Here is a 24,500-nt window from a genome sequence, read left to right as displayed (position 1 = left end):
TCCAGTTGTCTCTCACAAGCTCTTTCTTTACTTAATATCTTGCCTTCATTTGAGCAAGGGCTTCAGCATGTAAAATGTTTGGAAACTGCCACTTAGGTGTTGACATTTCATGTTCTGGCAGCAGTATAGAGGGTAGGTGAGAGGCATGACATACAGAAGATGTGAAGATCGCTAGGGATGTGATTCAAATAGTTTGGAGGAAGAGGCACATAGTATCTGCTTATTAAACAGCACTAGAGAAGGGGAATGGATTGTAGATCTATTGAAGAGATACACTTGGGACTTAGTGATGATGTGAGTGGGAGACAAAATTATCAGGACAAAGCAAAGGTAATTTGTAGCAGAAGTGGGAACCAGAATGTTGTCCAGATTTTTCCCTCTTTACCACCTTTTTTTAAACTTTCAAAAAAGTCCCAAGTACACTATTAAGAACTTACTTAGCCCCAGAACCATTTGATAACTTGTCAACAGGATGCACCATCACCCCTAAACTCTTGAGCATGCATTTCTTTTTCTTTTTCTTTTTTTTCTTTTCCTTTTCCTTTTCCTTTTTCTTTTTTTAACCTTTCAGTTTATTGTGGTACTTTTTAGAAAAGACAACATGTTGACAAAGCCATAACCAAAAGCTTTAACCATTGGAGCAAAAAACTAATCCTGCCAACTGGTTAATTGGGTAAGACATGGAAGCCCACAATTTTTGATAAGCTGACTTGAAAATGCCATTTAAATAAGGTATGACTGGAGTAAATACAAACACCCGTATTTTGATGGAGAAATAAAATACACAAACCAGGAGAAGTACATTTATTATGAAATGTTAAAATGACTTGCAAAAGATCTCACCAGGTATTTTACAAAATAAAAGAAAAATTAATTGAGCAGCAATTTTCCTGGTTGATGTGCTTCCTCAGGCTACTTACTGATTTACTGTTTTCCCCATTGAATCTCCAGTCCTACCTGCTAGGTGGCCTGCAAGCTTCCTATCAATGCACTGACCTATGTTACTACCATCTGGGGAAAAGACTCATGCCAGCAGACTGCCTATTAAATAGTAGGTTCAACATGTAACTTGAGGAGGGAAATAATAACATTAGGCACTTTTTTACTGAGCACTTGCAATGTCCTAGAACATTGGGAGTGTTTTCCATATACAGGTGATTTTAGAATGATACAGGATTGAAATGCATGGGTCCACTTATAGGTGGATTTTCATTGATAAATACAGGACAGTACTGTAAATGTGTTTTCTCTTCATTTTGATTTTCTTTTTAAAAAATTTTATTTAAATTCAATTAACATATATTATTAGTTTCAGAGGTTAGAGGTCAGTGATTCATCAGTCTTATGTAATACCAAGTTCTCATTGCATCACATGCCCTCCTTAATGCCCATCCCCCAGTTACTCCGTCCTCCTACCCCCTCCCCTCCAGCAACCCTCAGTTTGTTTTTTACGATTAAGAGTCTTTTAAGGTTTGTCTCACTATCTGATTTCGTCTTGTTTTATTTTTTTCTCTTTCCTCATGATCCTCCATTTTGTTTCTTAAATTTAACATGAGTGAGATAATATGATAATTGTCTTCCTCTGATTGACTCATTTTACTTACTAGTTCCATCCACTTTGTTGCAAATGGCAAGATTTCATTTTTAATGACTACATAGTATTCCATTTGTGTGTGTGCGTGTGTGCATGCGCGCGTGCGCATTCACACATACATTACATACACACTACATTTTCCTTACCCATACATCTGTCAGTGGACATCTGGGTTCTTTCCATAGTTTGGTTATTGTGGACATTACTGCTATAAATATTGGGGTTCAGGTGCCTGTTCAGATCACTACATTTGTATCTTTGGGGTAAATACCTAGTAGTGCAATTGCTGGGTCATAGAGTAGCTCTATTTTCAACTCTTTGAGGAACCTCCATACTGTTTTTCAGAGTGGCTGCACCATATTGCATTTCCACCAAGACTGCATGGGGGTGTTCCCCTTTCTCCACAACCTCACCGCATCTGTTGTTTCCCGATTTGTTAATTGTAGTTATTCTGACTGGTGTGAGTTGGTATGTCATTGTGGTTTTGATTTGTATTTCCTTGATACCGAGTGATGTTGAACAGTTTTTCATGTGTTGGCCATTTATATGTCTTCTTTGGAGAAATGTCTGTTTATTTCTTCTCATTTCTTTTTTTTTTTTTATTTTTTATTTTATTTATGATAGTCACACAGAGAGAGAGAGGCAGAAACACAGGCAGAGGGAGAAGCAGGCTCCATGCACCGGGAGCCCAACGTGGGATTCGATCCTGGGTCTCCAGGATCACGCCCTGGGCCAAAGGCAGGCGCTAAACCACTGCGCCACCCAGGGATCCCTTTCTTCTCATTTCTTGACTGGATTATTTCTTCTTTGGGTGTTGGGTTTGATAAAGTTCTTTATAGATGTTGGATACTAGCCCATTATCTGATATGTCATTTGCAAGTATCTTCTCCCATTCTGTAGGTTGTCTTTTGGTTTTGTTGACTGTTTCCTTTGCTGTGCAAAAGCTTTTCATCTTCATGAAGTCTCAATAGTTCATTTTTGCCTTTGTTTTTCTTGCCTTTAGAGGTGTGTCTAGTAAAAAGTTGCTGTGGCCAAGGTCCCAAAAGTTGCTGCCTGTATTCTCCTCTAGGATTTTGATGGATTCCTATTTCACATTTAGGTCTTTCATCCATTTTTTTTTTTTTCTGAAACAGCTTTTTATTAAACAGCAAAGCAAAATTGCAACACAATTTTAAATGTTTGTAAATTAGGTCACAAAAGGGATGCAAAATATTTGCAGTATAACTATTATATTCCTACAGCTAAAGTCATTCATTGAATCTTACACCAATACAAACATATTATTCCATGATTAAAAGTAGCCCAAATCTAACAACCAAAACTATATTAGTGGACGTCTTTACCTAGTTAATATTTTAACATTACTTCCGATACTAATTTCTTACCAAATGGAATCTACAAACTAAATTCTTACAAACTGTCAAAGGGTGCTAAAACTCTGCAAACCAAGCAGTTAGGTTTACAGAAAATTCTGGGATAAGTAGTGAGATTAAAATACTGAGAAAATATCAATTAGTATACATGTAAAACTCCCATTTATTATTCATGATTCTGATACCAAAACACTCTTCTAAAGGGATTTTGCAAAAGTTGATCTGCTGGGTGCTACAAATAAATGTTAAGACTAAACTCTGTAACTGTTCTCTTCTATATGTGGTTGACATAAGGTTATTTACATTTAATCTACCTTCGTGTGTGTGTGTGTGTGTGTGTGTGTGTGTGTGTGTGTGTGTACCACCCAAAATACCTAGTCTGTGCTAGAGATCACACAAATCTGGAGTAAAAACATGTGGAGTTGGTTACTACTGTTTGCCAAGTATCTTCCCATCCTATTAATGTTTTTCTCAAAATACTCTATTCCAAACGTATAACCAGAGCTCATTTTTTCAGATACCAAGTGGGGTTATTTTGTGCAAAAATTAAGTTTTTAACCAAACCTTCCCAATTTGATAATTCAGTTACAAAGAAAAGTCTTCATACTTATAGCCTCTGTTTTCAACTGATGAAAGAAAAATCAACAATCCTAGCTTATTACTATGACAAACCCTAACTGAGAAAGTATCTTATTTTAGATAAGTTTCAACAATTCAAGCTCAGGTTACTCTCACAGATGATTAACTATTACCTTTACAAATGTGAAACCAATTTTTTCCTTAGAGGAAGGGAAACGAGAAGGAAGAAGCAAATGGAGAAGAGGCACAACATGGTGGGCAGGGTACATAAAGCTTTGCGTTCAGTACCTGATTTTGGTCACTTTTCACAACACGGTGGTTCTTCTATCTCTTACTATGCTTATAATAAAAGATAGTGCTAAACCTATAAATCAAATTTGATAAAACATTCATTTTCAAGTTTCATAAATATATGCATTTCTAATTATAAAGTCTACAATACATTTGCACATTTTTATAGACTAACATATTATACACAAACTCATGGAAGTCTTCCGTTATGCTCTTAATTTTGCCTATATCTGACGTTATCTTCATAAATATTCAATTAAGCCACAAACAAAAGTACTATAACTTTTTAAATCTATCCAAGTTTTAAAGAAAAAAAGATCAGCAGCAATTCCATGAAATAGAAGGGATGTCAATCCCTTACTTTCTTTTGCTTTTTGTGTCAGTTGTTTGAAAAACACTAGAAGCAGACATGAGGTTTTCTATATATTGTCCAAGAACTTGGTTTTCTGATTTTAGCTTCAGATTTTCTTCCTTAACCGCATCTACTCTTGCGGAGAGGTCTTCAAGTGTGTGTTGCAGTTCCAACACTTGGTTAATGAGTCGTGTTTTTTCCTCCAGTTCCACCTGATTTTCAGCATCAACTGCATCCATGTCGGCATTCATCATCTCGGGTAACAAGCTTTTGGGCCTTGGATACAAAATCCTTGATGAATGGTCTGCCGTCGGAGGCGCCGGGAGCGGGAGGGAACCGGGAGGACCGCTCAGGCCCCGAAGCCTGGACCAACTGGCCCTTTCATCCATTTTGAGTCTAGTTTTGTGTATGGTATGAGGAAATGGTCCAGTTCCATTCTTCTGCATGTGGTTGTCCAATTCTCCTAACACCATTTGTTTTTGTTTTTGGTTTTGTTTTTGTTTTTGTTTTTTGTAACACGATTTGTTGATGAGACTTTTTTATTACATTGGATATTCTTTCCTGTTTTTGTGAAGATTAGTTGACAATAGTTGGGTATGCATTTCTTATAAATGAGGATATTCTCCAGCATAATCACAATAAAACCATGAAAATCAGGATATTGGCATTAATAAATTAGGTTTTCTATTCCTCAGACCCCATTTGAGTTTCACTAGTTGTTCAAATAATACCTAACATAATAAAAAGATTCCATTCAAAATCATGGACTGCATTTGTTATCCTTTACCTAGAACAGTGCCTTGATCTTTACTTTCATTCATGTGAAACTTTTGAAGATTATACTGCAGGCATTTTGAACAAGGACCCTTAATTTGGGTTTTTCTAGTGCATCCTCATTAGTGGATTCAGGTTATGCGTCATTGGCAAGAATTTCAAAGAAATGATACTGTGTTACTCTCATTACTTCTTATTAGGTAAACATAATATCAATTCATCTCATTATTCACTTCAGCCTTTCTCAATCTTTTTACATTGAGGAAACACTTAAAATCATCTTATCTTGGGATTCACATAAAAATTGTATTTCCTGCACACAGTACCTCAGCTTGATCAGTAAGTTGTAGATATATTACTTTTATTGGTGATTGTAGTATTCTTTTGAGCAGAGAATGTTCTTTTTCTGTGGATCTGTTTATATTGGCTAATCCATTAGTCCTCTTTTTTTTGTGGGTTCCTTTTTCCACAAACTGTATCTGTCCTAATATAAGTTAGTAGAACAGGTAGAGGAGATTCTATTTTTTTTTTTTCCTTTACTGCTCTGTTTTTTTTTTTTTAACCTTATTCAAATAGGCAGGCCTTATCCGAACTTCTGTATGAGATCCATGAGATATGGTATGTGCAAAAGTAGTTTTCTCTTCATATTTGCAGCTAAAAAATGATATTTTAGCTAACTTTTCTTGGGGGAAAATACAACCCCCTGGTAATTAAGCTTAGCTTACTTTCCTTGGGATAAATCGCTTTTATCTTTGCATAAATTTTGCAAACTCCTATAAAATGTGATAAATTTCACATAACTACCTTAAACCAAAAATGGGACTTAATTATTCTTAATGTAGGCTCAGCAGATTTAATTTAAATAAGGGTTGTAAATTGATTTTAATATTATTTACAACATGAAATTTTTTGACAGTGTTGAATAGTAAAGCTTCTAAAACCATAAACTAAAGCAATATGAATAAAAATATTGCCTAGACAATCTTTTACACAAGACTTAGAAAAAATAATTTCTTAGTGATATCACATTTGAATGTAGTCCTACCAGTTAGAAAAGTACTTCTTGGGCAGCCCGGGTTGCTCAGCAGTTCAGCGCCGCCTTCAGCCCAGGGCGTGATCCTAGAGACCTGGGATCGAGTCCCACGTTGGGCTCCCTGCATGAAGCCTGCTTCTCCCTCTGCCTGTGTCTGTACCTCTCTCTCTCTCTCTCTCTCATGAATAAATAAAATCTTAAAAAAAAATAGTACTTCTTTCATTAGGCTCATGTATACATAAAATGTGGTTTTTTGAAAGCCAAAAATTATTACTTCATTAATATAAAAATTGTATTTACCTCATGTACTTGTTTTATGTATCACAAATGTCAATTGAGGGTCAAACACGAGATAAGCAGACACAAATTTCCTTTTCAGCTGAAATGAGACTGTTTCTTAGCTTACTCTTGATGTTCATTAATAAGAAAAACGTTTTTTGAATGTGTGAGAAGTTGAGAACTGCAGCATAACGTTCATTGGTTTCTGATGAATAGCAGGATATTCTTTTCTTCGTAGAAACCCAGTACTGGTCTGGGCAGATCAGTAAAATCATGCTGTATATGACTGCAGCTCTTTCTTTTTCTCAAGGCAAATTCTCACAATCAAAAGATTCAGAAAAAGAGTTCTGCCCAGTGATCATTTATTTTGAACAGGAAGAAAATCAGTTCACTTTTGTTCTGTAGCTTCTCCAGGTGGTTTCCAATAGGACTTGAGACTTGATGATATCCTTCTTTAGTTAAGCCTAAGCAGCAGTGGAAGTGTTTCACAATCTCTTTTTGTAATATGGTGTTTTCCAAAGGTGCATTTTCCGTTTAAATTCAAGAAACTTGTCCCTTAAAGTCAAAGTATTTTCTTCATATCTTACAGAGATTGAAGAGGAAGTGCTACATTGGCTAGTTTCTGCAGCTATTCTTCATCTTCAAAGTATTCAACAAAATCTAGCCTTCTGTTGTCTTAAAAGGACTCGTGTTGAGAACTTTTCTTCTGCTGAGCCACTGGATTTCTTTGTGTAGTAGAAAACATTCTTCAACATTCTGGAGTGAAATAACCTTTGTTTAATGAAGTTAGCCATTTTTTAGTATCTTCCACACTTTTTAATTTTTTCCCAGGAGTTTTTTTATACCAGTACATCTATGTCAATGCAGGTCTCCAGAGAAACAGATAGCAAGCCAAGATATGAGGGGCAGGTAGTCCCCATCAGAATTGGTTGTTGGAGCATTCCCACCATGCTCAGTCATTTGCTGGGAGAAGCATAGAGGTATTATGGCCAGGTGTGAGTGTTGCAATGGATTCCAAGATGAGGTAGCAGGATCTATTGAAGGGATATCTGAGCAGGGCACCATTGTGGCCACTGGACCCTCCTTAACCCATTTGGACTTTGGTACCATCCTGCCCTGTGGACACCTTTCTTGCCCTGTTCACATTTGATACCCTCACCTAAACAGATGTTCTCATTCTGCTCTACCTTTGACCCGCTGGGCTTTTCCAATCTTGGATCACTCTTCATCCTTTTATTCAGCCTTTGACACCAGTACTGGTCCACTTTCTTTTCTCTGCCATTCTCCACATACAAGTAGGCTCTCCTCACTCTGCTTAAATTGATCCCCCTGTGCTGGACTGCCACCCTGCCCACTACATATGTACCTTACTTGCTTGGCTCCACCAAATGGCTTTAGGACTGAATTGGTTTGTTGTTGTTGTTTTAAAGATTTTATTTATTTATGCATGAGAGACATACACACAGAGAGAGAGAGAGAGAGAGAGAGGCAGAGACACAGGCAGAGGGAGAAGCAGGCTCTCTGTGGGGAACCCCATGTGGGACTCCATCCCGGGACTCTAGAATCACACCCTGAGCCAAAAGCAGACCCTCAACTGCTGAGGCACCCAGGCGTCCCTAGGACTGAATTGTTGAGGGAAGGGATAGTAGGAGGAAGAGGAAGAGCCACCAGGTTTCTTAACTGTGCAATTGGCTAGAATATGATTCCATTCACTGAGAATAAAGAAAATAGTAGGAGAATCTAAGAACGTGTGTGTGTGTGTGTGTGTGTGTGTGTGTGTGTGTGTGTAAACGAGTTTGGATTTTAGGATAATGGATTTTGGGTGATTGTGAGACAATTTGGTAAAATTAGTAGGCTGAATAGAGGAGTTTGGAGATCATAGAATTGGTTGTCATTAGTTTCTATGATAGTTAAACCCTAGGTTTCAAAGAAGCTGCAGAGAAGGAAGGAGCTAGCAACAGAGAACAACAGTACTGCTTGAGGAATGATAACAAGAAAAAGATGCTAACAAGGGAAACTGAGGGACAAGAGAGTTGTAAAGAAGAGGGAGTGCTTGTTAAATAATGTAAAAAGCTACAGAAATGGTAAAAGATCCAATGGAAATTAGCAACCAGTTTTTTTTTTTAAAGATTATTTATTTATTTGAGAGAGAGGGAATGAGTGAGAGAGAGAGAAAGAAAAATCACCGCTTGCAGAAGGTGATTCTAAGCTTTGAGTTATCCTTCAATACAATTTGATTTTCCTGCCGTCTATGTCTTACAGCTTCTTAAATGACTTTGTAGCTCATATCTAATGGATCATATCCTGCCATGTAATTCTAAAAATTCTAAAAATTTCACAGTCATTTGGAGGCTTTGGCCATTTGCTTAAGTCACCTCTTGTTTTATTAGTGTAACTAGTGTTTCCCAGTTACTTAGATTTCAGGTAATTTCGAGGTCGGTGTTTGCTATGGAAACAGCTCTAATTCACTCTGAAACAGGCTTTTAGAGCTCAATTTGTTTAATATGTGTACTTGTCCACATTGATTCCTTTAAGCATCCTAAAATAAGTTCAAATGGTTTTGAATAATCAAAGATCTTTTGAAAAGCAGGGTTCATGAGAAACTAGTTAAAAGATTTCTGAGAAGCTAGCTTGGAAAAAAGCATTGAAGTTAGGTCTGAAGTGCCACTAAATCAACAAGGTATAATAACTAATAAAAGTTACCCAATATTTTCTAGGACTTGAGTAAAGTTCTAGAGTGATTCTCTTCCATCACAGTAACCTTATTTCTGAATTTTTTGAAGAGCAAAATTATCATAATACTTCTTCATCCTGTATGGCGCTGACTATAGAACTCTCTTCTTTTGCATCCTGAGATTCAGAACTGTCACTATAATGAAAGACACGGCAAGAAGAATCCTGTTCTCATTTACAAAGGGAAAAGTGATGCCTTTCTCTTCTCTTTTCTTTCTAGTGGTTACTTTATTTAAAGTATAACTTTAAAAAAAAAAAATAAAGTATAACTTTATTTAATGTGTGAGCTATCTAAACTTCTGATTTTTTTTGAAACATTTAGTGATGAATATCTATTAGAGCTTTCAATTTCTTTGATCACATATCCTTTGTTATATTTCCAGAAGCAGCCAATAGGTAGTGGTGTGGATTCTTTGTTGATACCTCACAATACTGTGTGAATCTTGCATTACAAGTAGTGCTCTGTCTAGAGGATTTAGATAAAATAAACAGTCCACTCTCATTATTTGTAGATTTTGTGTTTGTGAATTTGCCTCCTCACTACAGTTTATTTGTGACCCCAAAAATCAATATTCATGATGCTTTCACAGTCATTTGTGAATGAGCATGCACATTGCCATCTGAGGTCAAACAAAGTGATGCTGTGCCTTTTTGTTTCAGCTCTCATATCCTTTTTATGGTCTATGTAGTGAAATATTTTTCACTAAAAGCTTTCCATTGGTGATTTATTTGGCTATTTAAAATGGCTTCTAAGTATAGTGGTAAGGTGCTGTCTAGTGTTGTGATGTGCTCTTATGGAGAGCATATAGGTGTTATAACCCTTGTTCAGGGATGGGTTTATATAGTGCTGTTGACTGTGAGTTCTATGTTAGTAATAAATTAACAATATATATTAAGTATATGTCTTTAAGTAGAAATAGACACATGAAGAGATTTTGATCGGTTGACCAAAATGTTGTGACCAAAGCTTGCAGGAAGTTAACCCTGTGTTTCCCCTAAGGACAGTTGTTCAGTATTTGTGATAACTTTATGGAACTCAGTTACTACGAATAGTGAGAATGGACTGTAGTTAAGGGTGGTGATTTACAGAGATTTTTTAGGTACCTGAAATATTTCATAATTCCCTCTCTCTAAACCATTGTTTTAGGTTTGTTTATATACATACACACAAAGTTATTTATAATTAAAATCTGATTTTACAGTGGGTTCTGGTCAGGTTAAAAGTCGTTAATTAAAACTTGTAAAGAAACATTTCTAAACATTAGCTTCTAGAAAATTAAAATGTGCCTGAAACATATTGCGTATTCAATAAATATTGTTTTATAGTAACAATCTTTGAGCATTGTAGTGATTCTGATTTTGGAAAAGGCAGTATCTGCCTCTCACCCTGCTTACCCACACTCACGCATGCGTTCTCAAATTAATAAATAAAATCTTAAAAAGGAAAATCCAGTATTTTGGGTTAACATTTTATTAACTTTTCCTATATGACAGTTTCAAGTTTTAGGTCCTTTTGTTTAATGTGGGGCTTCATAAACTATTTTAAAAAGGTTCCTCCCCTTATAGATTATTTAGTTGATTCTGATTTCCTATTATTTATAGGATAAATGTTTATCATTTTAATTAGGTCATTAGCTTACTTAATAGATCGTTATTAGAACTAATTTCATAAAAATACTGGGTTCTTTAGTTTAAATTTGAGTTTATGAATACCAAGAGAAAATGAAATTTTCGTTCACTTTCCATTCCCAAAGTAGGTCAAAGAAATCAATCCAATATATATACTACTTCGACAAATTTTTATGTAAGTCTGTCAGATATTTTCAGCCTCTTCAAATATTCTCAGATTCTTAGAATCTGACTTTTTGCTTTGTCATTGTATATTTTATATTGACTGTGTTTTAAATCTGATTCTTCTACTTGGATTTACCATTTTTGACCAACTCTATCTGTAAGAATCTATATTATTTTGAAAGCTATTTATATGCCATGCTTGTAAATATGAGTCAATTAACTTTATCGGCTTAAAATAAAGATACTTCTCTGTTCCTCCCAATAACTAAAGTTACACAATATAGTGATATGAATTTTTATTATTTATAATTAGTAACAGAAATGTTCACTGATGACCAGTACTAGTACTATTTTAGAAATGCCAGTCATAAACTTTCTATTTGTTGGTAGGCTACTTATCAATAGTCTCCTCCTTACTTTACACATATTCCTTATGATTAGTTTTATGACACACAGGGTTAACTTCCTGCAATTAGTTTTATGACCTTTGCTCTTTCAATTTACAATCTTGTAAATTGCTCTTACTGTGTCGTTTAACCTGTTTAAATCTCTTAAAATATGCCTGTTAAATTGGTATGCAAAGGGCAATTTGCTTGGGGTCTGCATTATTCCAGGCAGTGACCCAGATTTCATGCTGTTCAATCTATAAACATCCAAGTGAAAAAAGAATGTTGTTAATGTTAGGAGAGCTAGACTTTAAAATATGATTACTAAAGTAAAATTTTGATTCTTTGAAGGAAACTTATGAATGGTTGATTTACCTTTACATACATTGGGATATTATATATGTTCTTTTGCATAGGTCAGTGTTTTTCAACGTTATTTTTAACCTGCTTTTTTGTGATGTTTTCATAGTTTTTCTTTTATATATATGAGCCAGTAAGATTTAGATCTTAATTTCTGTAGTTTATTCTATTTTTTTTGTAGAGAACAACAGACATATTTAATGTGCTTTTAAAATGTGCTTTCTACCTCAGAAATTTTGTTATTGTGCTTATCTGAGTTGTAAGGAAGAACTACTTGACTTTTAAAAGTCACATTTAATATATATTATATCATGATTTATCGAATATATTTGATCATCAAAATCTCATGCACCTAAGAAAGTTTCCTTTCTCTCACCCTAGAGGACTATTTCAAATCCCTTTCTTCAAATTTCTAACACCTCTTTCTTCCAAGATCACTCTGATGATGCAACATTGCTTCCTATTTTAAAAAGAAAAGGAAAATAATTGAAGGAATGAGTAGGGAATTTCCAAAGACTCCACTTATAAAAATCCATCTATTTCCAACTGTTTCCACCTTGGGAACTATGATAAAAAGAAACAAATTTAAAGTACCTATAATACCACTCTTCTTTCCCATCATTGAAGTATCCATTTTTTAAACTAAAATTAGTCCTTCCAATTTTGAACTCATTCTCATCATTCCCTTTTAATTTCACTATTTCTTCTCTTTCATGATTACATTATCAATTTTTTGTTTTGTAGTGGGTCATTCTTGTCAGCATACAGCATACAGATATACTGCTAGTCTCCAATCTTACAGAATCTTAAAGAATAAAAAATTTCTTCTTTTGACTGTTTTCCCTGACTCCCTTTCATTTTTTTTTTTTTTGCAGCATACTCCTAACTTGTTCATACCCATCATATCTATTCTGTTTTCCTAGTCTCTTAGATCTACTTTAATCAGATTTCAATTAATAAAACTCTTGTTACTAGTGACTTCCACATTACTAAATCCAGTGGTCAGTTCTTTCTCTTCATACTATTTGATCTATCATCAACAGATGTCATTTTATATTTTCTCCTCCTGGGTATGCTTTCTTTACTTCAACACTTCGGGGATACCACTTATTTCCAGTTCTCCTTGTTTTAGTCATCTTTGTTGGTTACTCTTTCACTCAGAATGTTGGAATGTCTTATAGGTCAGTTGTTGGAACTTTTCTTTTTCTATACTTCTAGTGGTAATTAGAATTAAAGAATTTCCCCACACACACTACACCTTTTTTTCCTGGAAAGTGGAGATTATAGAAAAGAAAATGAAATACTGCTATTTTAAAACTACTTTTCAGACTTTCAGACCCCATTTCAAAACTTACAATGAGAACTATGGACCTTTGGGGAATTTACCTCTTGTGGCAAGGGTTTGAAAAGTAGATAAGGCTGTTTTATCTGAAGACTATTGTGATATAATGTCCTTATTCTTAGGACATGATAGAAAGATGGATATTATATTTCTTAGATCTCATAAACCTTAAAGATATTTTTAAAAATTTTATATGAATGTGGGTGGTGTGTTGGCATTATTTTATGTAACCTCAAACATGTCCATATAGATAATCTGCAAAGGATGAAATTTAAGACTGAGCATTATAAAAAGATTCTATCAGATCAAATTTTAGAGTCTATAAAACATGAAAGCAGATGTGTTTGATAGAAAGCATTTGAAAAATATGATTAAAAAGTAAGTTTAAGGCACTTATGATACCGCTGCCTAAATGCAGTTTATATTTTGAAATATTATCTTCTAGTCTTTATGCAGTTTAAAAATCATGCTATGATCATATAATTACTTGTGCTTTGCCCTTAGCATAATATAAACATCCATGTTCTCACATTTTTAAAAAAAAATGCACATTGGTTTAGGGATTGCACTATAAATATCCTATCTCATGGATTCCTTTGTCTTGAACATTTGGGTTTTGGTTATTTTTATTTACGTTTATTTTCATTTTTTGCTTTTGTGGATAAAGCTGCAGTGAGCATCCTTTGCATAATTTTTTTTTCTGTTTTAGGATTACTTCCTTAGGATAGATTGCCAGAAGTGGAGTTACTGGGTCAGAGGGTATGAACTTATGAACTTTTTTTCCTTTTTTAAAAAAAATAAAAATAAGATTTTTTTTTGTTTATTCGTGCTCCTGTTGTTTATATTCGTTGTGAAAAATGAAAACCATAATGATTATACTTGGTACCTGTCAGAAAACCATGTCTTAAGGCAAGGTTCTATGATTAGAGAAGTTTGGGAAATTCCTAAAGTAAAAAAAGCCTTTTTATCTTGGTTTACCTGAGCATTTCCTAAACTTAACTGATCACTGGATAGTTTTTTATGATATACTTCATAACATTTTCTGGAAGTTTTATAAAAGATAGTTTATGGATTGATAATTGAAAATCATTTTATTGGTTAAATTATGTTTTATTGGTGAAAGCAATTAAATTATGAAGCTTCAATTTAAAATTATTTTTTAAAATATTAAAATAATGTTTACCATGTGATTTTTGTGTATATCTATAAAGTCTCATAATTTCTACATTTTAAACTTCCTGTTTATTCCTAAAGAACACCTAATGTCTCAGTAGCATCAAATACTTTTTATAGTCTTTAATAAAATGTGGAATATAGACCTAGAACATAAAAATGAAAGATAATGTAAATTGTACAAACCTTTTTTCCCCCCCTCATTTTTCCCTACAGAATGTGAAATCCTTTGCATCTTCTGATAGTCTAGCCAAGGTCCAAGAAGTAGCAAGCTGGCTTTTGGAAATGAATCAGGAACTGCTCTCTGTGGGCAGCAAACGACGACGAACTGGAGGCTCTCTGAGAGGTAACCCTTCCTCAAGCCAGGCAGATGAGGAACAGATGAATCGTGTGGTAGAGGAGGAACAGCAGCAGCAGCAACAGCAGCAACAGCTCAGACAACAAGAGGAGGAGCACACTGCAAGGAATGGTGAAGTCGTCGGAGCAGAACCTAGACCTGGAGACCAAAATGATTCCCAGCAAGGACATTTGGAAGAAAACAATAATCGATTCATTTCGGTAGATGAGGACTCCTCAGGAAACCAAGAAGAGCAAGAAGAAGATGAAGAACATGCTGGTGAACAAGATGAGGAGGATGAAGAAGAAGAGGAAATGGACCAGGAGAGTGATGATTTTGATCAATCTGATGACAGTAGCAGGGAAGATGACCATACACATAGTAACAGTGTCACAAACTCCACTAGTATCGTGGACCTGCCTATTCACCAACTCTCCTCCCCATTCTATACAAAGACAACAAAAGTGAGTATATTTAGTCTGCTGTTCCCCTGAGACATTTACCTATTCATATGAATTGTGATGAAACTTTCCTCACAGTCTTTGTTACTGCTGCAAAATTAACTTCAGATGTGTAATAATAAAATGAACTAAGTTTTGTTTTATGGAAGGTATTAGAAATAGAAATACTGATAATAGGACAATCTTATTACAAATCGAAGGTAATTAATCCTATTACTATGAAAAATTATTGATAACAAATTTTATCCCTACGACAGAGGTTAGTAGTTTGTGTGCAGTGGAGAGGATTGGAGTGAAACATGTTTTATGTAAATCAAGTAGCAAAGAATCTTTTCTTATTTAAAAAACGCAGGTGGTTGGGGTAGGCTGTTTATTTACAGGTGTTACTCCAAGGCACAAATTATTGTTAAGTTTCTGTCACTACTTCCCTTATTTGCAGTTTTCATTTTCTTTCCCATTCCTAAGAGACAGCTCTGTCTGTCTGTTGTATGTGCCTCCTTATTCATTTGGCCAGTAGTAGCCCATGGAGTTAGCCATAGGCATGGTTTTTGTTTTCATTTTTAGAGAGAGAGTGTGTGCATACATGAGCAGCAGGGTGTTGGGGGAAGGGACAGAGGGAGAAAGAGAATCTTAAGCAGGTTCCACGCCCAGCATGGAGCCTGACACTGGGGCTTGACCTCATGACCTGAGCTGAAATCAAGAGTTGGTTGCTTAACTGACTGAGCTACCCAGACATCCCTTAGCCTTAGACCTATTTTAAAAGGTAGACAATTAGACTTTTGTCTAAATCAGAGAAATCTTATCAACTCTGGGACTTGGTGATAATCTAGTGCTGAGAAAAACAGTTCCACTGGACATTGTCCTTTGAGGCTCTATCAGAGAATAAGGACTGGAATATCACTGCTCCCTAGGATCATCTTTGCTACTAGATAGGCAGGAAGGTCCTGAACATTGAAGTGTGTCTGAAATAGAAGGAGGAAGTGATTGGGCAGCTGCAGTAAATTTGGAATTGCCAGTGCTTGTTCTTTGGGATGGCATGTGGGCTTCTTTCCTCAAAATATTCTTGGATATTATTATATCCTTTAAAATTATGGTTATGACAAGAGGTGGGCATTATAGAGAAAAAACAGCAGTGTTACTTCTCTCCCTAATTTTCCTGTATATTCCTCGCCCCCAGCCCTCCTTCAAATGATAGTCAAAATGAAATGATACAGTGTCTGGGCTTTGCTTCAAAATAATCCTGAAGGAGAAAAGGAAAGAGGATATAGATTGGCCATGAGTTGCTGAATATTGAAATTGGGTTCCAGAGATGGGGATGGTTTGTAGGTGTTTTTCTGTGTGGTTTTTAAAGTATGTTTAAAATATTACATAATTGAAACATTTTTAAGTTGTGAAGAATATGAGCACACACACAGACCTCAGAAAATGATAATCAAAGTTGGAAATAGGAGTTTTCTTTACATATCTTGGTCTTGTTGACTAGCTCCTAAGTCAAGTAAGTGCTGACTTCTCTATGTTGAATTTTATTTTCTTTGTATTTTGGTGCTATTGAAATTACAGGAAATTCAGTAAGACATCATGTACTTTTTGCTGGAGTTAGAATTTATTTTAATCAATATTTTAGGCAGTGTTGCTATATACTAGTCTATTTAAAGAGGAAAGAAAGTAAAAAGAATTATACTCAGAATGAATGAGGTATGTAGCACAACTTCTATCCTTTTCTTCCCCCTCAGCCTTCTACATTCATAAATCTTTATGTTTGCATGCTTTTTGGTTCTTTATCATTTGAAAATTAGATAAAAATCATGAATATCCATGTAGAGTAGACTTATAAGTCAAACATTTCTTTGGAATGGAACATTTTAATTCAGTTATTCAAAATTAAAATAATGTTCATGTGGTTTATCCACTTACTCTTATTTGCTTATTTTTAAATTGAAAAGTGAATCATCTGTTTAGCCCATAATATACAAACACATGTAACATCATCTTCTTTAATGTAACTTGACCTAGAATGAATAATTTTGATGCTAGGTTTAATACTTGAATTGCTGTATCATTTTTGCTTCAGGTTGTAAAACTTTAAACTCTTCTAAAACATGTTTATCCCTGATTTCCCTAGCCTGTCTGCAAGTTTAGATTTTATTTAGTTGGTTTGATCTAAGAAGAAGCTCTACCTCTAATAGCTACAGCCCTGCTTTTTGGTAAGGCTAAGGACTTTTATAATGCAATCCTGCCAGCTTCTATCTCCCTGATCTCTTGATCTCTCTCCCTCAAGGTTACTACATCTAAAGAGGGGGTTTATGTCTCTCTTTTGTCTGAAGGTTCAGGTTGGGGAATGGGGCTTAGTATTTGGTTGTATTAGCTTATTTAAGAAAGAAGTTTAATCAAAACTAAGCCTTGTTGAAAAATGCAAAGCTATCAGCAAGTTGTGCTATATTTTAAATTAAAAACAAGAAAGCCAGCTAGACAAAACATAGCTTTTTCCAGAAGGAAAAGTCATCAGATTATTCTGCAGGAAAACTACTAGTACACAGATTTGACAGATGCTTTATCATTCTTCCCCCCCACCCTTTAAGATGAAACTGTAAATAGAACTTTTAGATATGTCTTCTTATACAGTTATTTAGTTACATCCGTAAAAGCAAAGTAACAGGGATCCCTGGGTGGCGCAGCGGTTTAGCGCTTGCCTTTGGCCCAGGGTGCAATCCTGGAGACCCGGGATCGAATCCCACGTCGGGCTCCCGGTGCATGGAGCCTGCTTCTCCCTCTGCCTATGTCTCTGCCTCTCTCTCTCTCTCTCACTGTGTGCCTATCATAAATAAATAAAATAAAATAAAATAAATTAAAAAAAAAAGCAAAGTATCGATTTTAGGTCAGTTTTTTTCTAGTGTCTCTTGAGTGATGAATGCATATTATTGTGCTGTACATACAAGGCCATAGGAGTAGACTGAGTACTAGTGACAGCAGGAATTAGATGTATATATGTGCATAGGTGTTTGTGTGTGTGTGTGTGTGTGTGTGTGTGTATCCTGGTGTACACACTTTGGATGTATTTATTGTTTATTTTGAGGTCATTTTCCTGCACAGATATGGCAAGAAGAATATAAACTATTTGACTGCCAAGGCAACGATGCCCCTCTGCAGAGTAGTATTTCAGGTTAAAATTGGCCCATTTTCCTTTTTCTCTTTTCCTGGATCTCTTCTTTACAATTGTTCCCAGAGTACTTTATTTTTTCACCAACACTTTAAAGATGTCACATATTACTTCATTGCTTATAAAGAAAATGTCAGTCACCCATGTATATAAATCTTTTTAATACAGTAAATGAGGAAAAGGTCTCATTATTTTATAGATTTTATTTTAGAGCAGCTTTAAATTCTTGATTATTATAAACATAAAACACTTCTATAGACATTACTCTGGGCCACAGTTTTAAGACTTCTTAAATCGTGACTTTTGAAGAGAGTAAAGGTATAAGAATCATTTAAAAAATCCCTTTCTTTTCACCTTAATATGGGATTAGCAGGATGCCTGAGTGCCTCAGTGGTTGAGCTTCTGCCTTCCGCTCAGGGCATTATTCCAGAGATCAAGTCCCACATCAGGCTCCCTGAGGGGAGCCTGCTTCTCCCTCTGCCTGTCTCTGCCTCTTTCTGTGCGTCTCTCATGAATAAATAAATAAAATCTTTAAAAAAACATACGGAATTAGCCTGTAGTTTTACCCAAAATAGCTTTCAAGTGTGGTGTTTTTCTTTTGGTTGTGTTTTTGGTTTTGTTTTGTGTGTGTGTGTGTGTGTGTGGCAGTTTCTTAAACATTCCCTGTGGACAGCTATGCTTATTTGTTGGTCATTTCTGAACATGTTGTTTTTCAAATATGGTAATGAGAAAAACCATTTTTGTCCTTCCTGGCATTGGTCTTTTCTTTGAAAACATACTAAAAGTATCAGTCTTTTTTTCTCCTCTAGTCACCAAAGATTTGTTTGTATCGGAGGCTATGCAATAATATACATTAAAATTTCAGACCATTTTAATGTTAAAATTCAAGGGTACTGGCAGTCAAGAATTGGTATTTATTAAGTCCATACTGTTTGCAAGTCCCTACGATAGATAAGTAAATAAAAGTAAGAAAGCCCAAATGATTCACCCAAAAATCAAACTCAAAGTGACCAGAGATTTGATTTGATTTGATTTGATTTTTTTTGAGGGCAGTTTTGTTTTATTAGGCTTAGAGTAGCATTCACCATTTACATAGCCCTTTAGAGTTTACAATTTACTTCCACATCCTTAATCATATGACAAGACTATGACCAGCGATTTTAATCCAGATCTGCCTAATTTCAGAAATCCCCCTTTCTCTCCATGTGCTATGCTGCCCCCTGTGGTAGAATTTTGCCAACATTACTACATGAGATTTTCAGCATAACTGCCGGTGTGTTTAGGTTCTAGACTCTGGAGTGTGATGTCTTTCTAATACCATGTCATATTTGAAATCATCAGAGCTACCCTTTAGTGAAGGTTCAGAGGGTTCAATTAACTGCTTTACTTTGTGGTATCTAACAAAGATTTTTGAAGATATGAAGGCTTGAGGCTAAATTGTAACAAGAAGAAATGATGGTGAAATTTGAGATTGGAGAACAGGTATCACTTTTTCCAGAGTACATCAAACTTATTTCTTTTTTTAAAATTTTATTTATTTATTTATTTATTTATTTATTTATTTATTTATCTATCTATCTATCTATCTATCTATCTATCTATGTATCTATCTATCTATTTTTTTATTGGTGTTCGATTTGCCAACATATAGCATAACACCTAGTGCTCATCGCATCAAGTGCCCCCCTCAGTGCCCGTCACCCAGTCACCCTCAGCCCCTCACCCACCTCCCTTTCTACCACCCCTTGTTCGTTTCCCAGAGTTAGGAGTCTCTCATGTTCTGTCTCCCTTTCTGATATTTCCCACTCCTTTTTTCTCCTTTCCCCTTTATTCCCTTTCACTATTTTTTATATTCCCCAAATGAATGAGACCATATAATGTTTGTCCTTCTCCGAGTATTTCACTCAGCATAATACCCTCCAGTTCCATCCACGTCAAAGCAAATGGTGGGTATTTGTCATTTCTAATGGCTAAGTAATATTCCATTGTATACATAGACCACATCTTCTTTATCCATTCACCTTCGGTGGACACTGAGGCTCCTTCCACAGTTTGGCTATTGTGGACATTGCTGCTATAAACATCGGGGTGCAGGTGTCCCAGCTTTCACTGCATCTGTATCTTTGGGGTAAATCCCCAGCAGTGCAATTGCTGGGTCGTAGGGCAGATCTATTTTTAACTCTTTGAGGAACCTCCACGCAGTTTTCCAGAGTGGCTGCACCAGTTCACATTCCCACCAACAGTGTAAAAGGGTTCCCTTTTCTCCACATCCTCTCCAACATTTGTCGTTTCCTGCCTTGTTAATTTTCCCCATTCTCACTGGTGTGAGGTGATATCTCATTGTGGTTTTGATTTGTATTTCCCTGATGGCAAGTGATGCAGAGCATTTTCTCATATGCATGTTGGCCATGTCTAGGTCTTCCTCTGTGAGATTTCTCTTCATGTCTTTTGCCCATTTCATGATTGGATTGTTTGTTTTTTTTGCTGTTGAGTTTAATAAGTTCTTTATAGATCTTGGATACTAGTCCTTTATCTGATACGTCATTTGCAAATATCTTCTCCCATTCTGTAGGTTGTCTTTTAGTTTTGTTGACTGTTTCTTTTGCTGTGCAGAAGCTTCTTATCTTGATGAAGTCCCAATAGTTCATTTTTGCTTTTGTTTCTCTTGCCTTCATGGATGTATCTTGCAAGAAGTTACTGTGGCCGAGTTCAAAAAGCGTGTTGCCTGTGTTCTCCTCTAGGATTTTGATGGAATCTTGTCTCACATTTAGATCTTTCATCCATTTTGAGTTTATCTTTGTGTATGGTGTAAGAGAGTGGTCTAGTTTCATTCTTCTGCATGTGGATGTCCAATTTTCCCAGCACCATTTATTGAAGAGACTGTCTTTTTTCCGGTGGATAGTCTTTCCTCCTTTGTCGATTATTAGTTGACCATAAAGTTGAGGGATCAAACTTGCTTCTTAACCAGGGGTTGTGTGGTGGCTAATTCTGTAAAGTTGACTATTCTGCCTACAAATTCTAAAGTCAGCTTGCTTTCTCAGATAGGAATGTCCATCTTTTCAGTTTTAACTCCCTCCCTTGGCCTTATTGTATTAAAAAAGGTCTTGTTTTCTAAAGAGATACATAAGAGTCCTTCTGTGTTTAATGTGGAGTAGCAACTCATTTCCTACTAAAATGAGCAGTGGATGAAATTACTCTTGGGCCAAGGCTTGTATCCTCCTGGTCTTTTCATGAGGAGAACCATGTTTGACCACCAATTTCTGCTTTTTCCATGTCTGTCGTTGCCCTCTAGCTTTCTCACAGTTCTGTTCCTTACTTCATTCCAAATCAGTTTTTTTTTCCATCCTAATTGTTAGATTTCTCCTGGCAACTAAACAGCTTTTTTTATCCTTTTTGTATCAAATAAGAAATAAATGTCTATTAAAATAGACAAAAGTCTGAGGCTTTTTCTTGTTTTTAGGTTCTAAACAATAGAGAAATTAGACACAAGGGTCACAGTGCTAATCAGGAGATCAGAATAATAGTTGTGTTTCTAGTTCACCATTCTCTAACCACTCCCTTGGACTAGAGCTCCTGGGAAACTTTGTAGGACACTATGGCTAACATCTGAAATCTACCAGGCTCTAAATTCTACTCTGTTGTAGGTAGAGTTCTAGAGAGTGCTGGGTAGTTCAGGAGTCCCTTGCCTTGTCTTGTGTTTTTTTTTTTTTTTTAAGATTTTATTTCTTTATTCATGAGAGACACACAGAGAGAGGCAGAGACACAGACAGAGAGAGAAGTAGGCTCCATGCAGGGAGCCCGACATGGGGCTCGATCCCAGGACCCTGGGATCACACCCTGAGCTGCTCAATCGCTGAGCCACCCAGGTATCCCCCTTGTCTTATTCTTGCTAAGACAAAGAACTTAAATTCAAAATCTGTTAGGTGTAAATACATCCAGAGAGCAACAAGTGCTATGTAAGGCAGTTATCTTGAATCCACTAGAAAACTCCGTGAATAGAGTCATGCTTCCCACTTTTGTGAAGGATGACATGCTAGAAATACTCATTCCAGTTTAACCTAATTTGAAACATGTGGAATCTAAGAAATAAATGAGCAAAGGGGAAAAGAGAGAAAGAGTCAAACCAAGAAACAGACCCTTAACTATAGAGGACAAACTGATGGTTACCAGAGGGGATTGGTTAAAAAGCTGATAGGGATTAAGGGGTGCACTTGTGATGAGCTCCGGAAATGTATGGAAGTGTTGAATCACTATATTGTATGCCTGAAACTAATTTAACACTATATGTTAACTAACTAGAGTTTAAGTAAAAACAAAACAAAAACAAAAACGTGGAGAGGATAGTAGAAATGGAGGGAAGGAAGCATACTGGCAAGATGAGTTTTCCCCAAACATGATAGAGTGATAAGAGCTTTTCACATTTGAACTTGAATTCTGATTTTGTCACTTATTATATGACAGTAAGTATGTAATATCATTGAACTGTTTTCTTTTCTGTAAAATAAGACTATAATACCTCTCAGGGCTTTTGTAAGGATTAAGTAAAATAATATATGTAAAGCAGGTAAAATAGTGCCTGGGACACTCAGGTAGTTTATGGATGTAAACCAAGTGAGGATGTGACCTTATTTTGTTTATCCATCTTCTATTCCACACCCCTAATTTCATAGAATACACTTCATTCCCCACAGCAGATACCAAACTTTGTATTTTTAAATGACCGTTAGAGTTCAGTCATCATATCACCCTCTAGTGGAAAAAAATATAAATAGAAAAATGGTAAGTACTTTGAAGAGTACACTTGAGGATTGGGAACATACTGTTATAAGCTGAGCCCATCTCTAATAAAAATAAAAATATGACATAAACTCCCAAGGGGTTATATTCACAGATCTTCACAGTTGATGGTATGTACCATTTCCTTTAATTAGAATTTGTCAAGTTTCTCTAAACTTTCTTTTAAAACATCTGTATATTTAAATGCTTTGTGAATCAATCTTAGAGTTGGATGCCAAAATGCATTTTAGTTTATTATCAATATCTAATTAATTCCTGTTAGTGCAGTTTTTAAAATATTTGTTGACATTATTTTAAACTGTAGGAGGTCTAAATGTTAGACATGTTTAACTCTGTATCTATGTTACAAGTAATTAAAAATTATTTTAATTATGGATTTTCATTCTACACCAAAAAATAGTCTTTCCATAGAATGGACAATTAAAATAATTTTTAATAGTGTTCCATTGGTTTTTGCCTTATGCATATGATAAACTCTGAAGTATCCACAAATGGTTATCCTCAAAATGTTCCTGTTTCATTTGTGTATAATTACGATGACCTGATCTATGTTAATAGGGTTTTTGTTGGTGAAGGGCAAGATAGTATGAAGAGGATAAACGAGTGTAGTAAGTTCTGCTTTCGCTTTGGTAGATAACTCCAAATTTCTGTCTCAAGCTCTTATGCATCACCCAAACCTGAGTCTTGCATTACCAGCTGTCTCTTGGGCATTGTCATCTCAGTGATCCACTGAAAACTAAAATTACTCTTTCTTTCTTCATACTAATATTTTATTTTCCTCTCTGGATTGTCTAGTCTCTGTTAGTATCCTGATCTTCTGGTCATTTGGTGGAAAAGGGCTTGATTTTTTTCGTATCCTCTAAGCCTGTGGGTCGGCTGAAGAGTTTTAACAGATTTGAATACTTGGTCTTCTTTTTACTTACCCCCAGGTGCTTGTAAGATCCAAATTGGAGAGTCAGCGTTTAAAATGTTAACAGTATCTGCTTAGGTTTCTGTTTGTACCAGGCTATTATAATGCCATGTGCTTGACAATGAGTAAAGCATTATAAATGATTGAATGAATTTTTTAAAAATGGATTTTTTAGCTCCATAGAGATAAGTAACCTCAATATAAATATCTAATGGCCTATTTCCCACTAATGAAGTCAAATCCATAAGTAGACGACACTTGAAGTCTTTCATAGTCTTATCATGGGTCTTTCTACCTGATTTCATTTCTATGCCTCCCCTTGATTTTAATGATCTCTGCTTTTCTCCCACTAGCCAAATCTTTCAAAACCCAGGTCAGATTCCACCTCTATTTTTATACCTTCTTAAAATTGGAAAAGTCCTTAAACCAGTTTTTGGCTCTTTACATTGCACAGTTCAGTTGCTTTTGCCTTGTGACTTTCGGGGTAAGTTTTGTCTTGAGTTGATATTTATTTCTTTTATTTTTTTTGAGCAGTAGAAATTTGATGTGTTTGTCTCTAGTGCTGATTTGGGTTGAGAGTTACAATTCACCAATTGTAATGTGAACAATTCTCATTTCACCTCTTAAGATGTACCCAGGCTAGACTATAAATTATAAATAGGCATGCCATTTAGGTTTAGATTAAAATTCAAATATTCATTATAAGGATAGTTACACTGAGAAATGTTAATAATACAAGTAGCCATTCTAGGGTAACATTCTAATGAGAAGTTAG

At 35.5% G+C, this 24,500-nt stretch overlaps 2 protein-coding genes across 5 annotated transcripts in view; one reads left to right on the top strand and one right to left on the bottom strand.

Annotated features, from left to right (window-relative positions):
• The window catches only part of FBXW7 (F-box and WD repeat domain containing 7), a 233,559-nt gene that overhangs the window by 125,153 nt on the left and 83,906 nt on the right, over window positions 1-24,500 (top strand). For 3 of the 4 annotated variants that reach the window (XM_049094232.1, XM_025439039.3, XM_049094233.1), the window contains exon 2: window positions 14,280-14,864. In XM_049094232.1, coding sequence (XP_048950189.1) covers window positions 14,349-14,864 — 516 coding nt within the window. In that variant the 5' untranslated portion in view covers window positions 14,280-14,348. Of the gene's footprint in view, window positions 1-13,599; window positions 13,650-14,279; window positions 14,865-24,500 lie in introns of all 4 variants that reach the window. The other variant, XM_035698870.2, reaches the window with a different exon arrangement.
• LOC112654477 (short coiled-coil protein) lies at window positions 2,706-4,563 on the bottom strand. The gene has a single exon (XM_049094234.1). The coding sequence runs from the start codon at window positions 4,441-4,443 to the stop codon at window positions 4,195-4,197; it is 249 nt and encodes an 82-aa protein (XP_048950191.1). The 5' UTR covers window positions 4,444-4,563; the 3' UTR covers window positions 2,706-4,194.

This window comes from Canis lupus, chromosome 15 (assembly GCF_003254725.2).
Source record: "Canis lupus dingo isolate Sandy chromosome 15, ASM325472v2, whole genome shotgun sequence".
NCBI classification, from domain to species: Eukaryota; Metazoa; Chordata; class Mammalia; order Carnivora; family Canidae; genus Canis; species Canis lupus.
The sequence above is the reverse complement of the archived record's forward strand: the minus strand, read 5'-3'. Positions and strand labels throughout refer to the sequence as shown.

What these genes read in the sequence shown, in the direction of transcription:
- LOC112654477 (XM_049094234.1), bottom strand. Translation starts at nt 4,443, where the DNA reads ATGATGAATGCCGACATGGATGCAGTTGATGCTGAAAATCAGGTGGAA.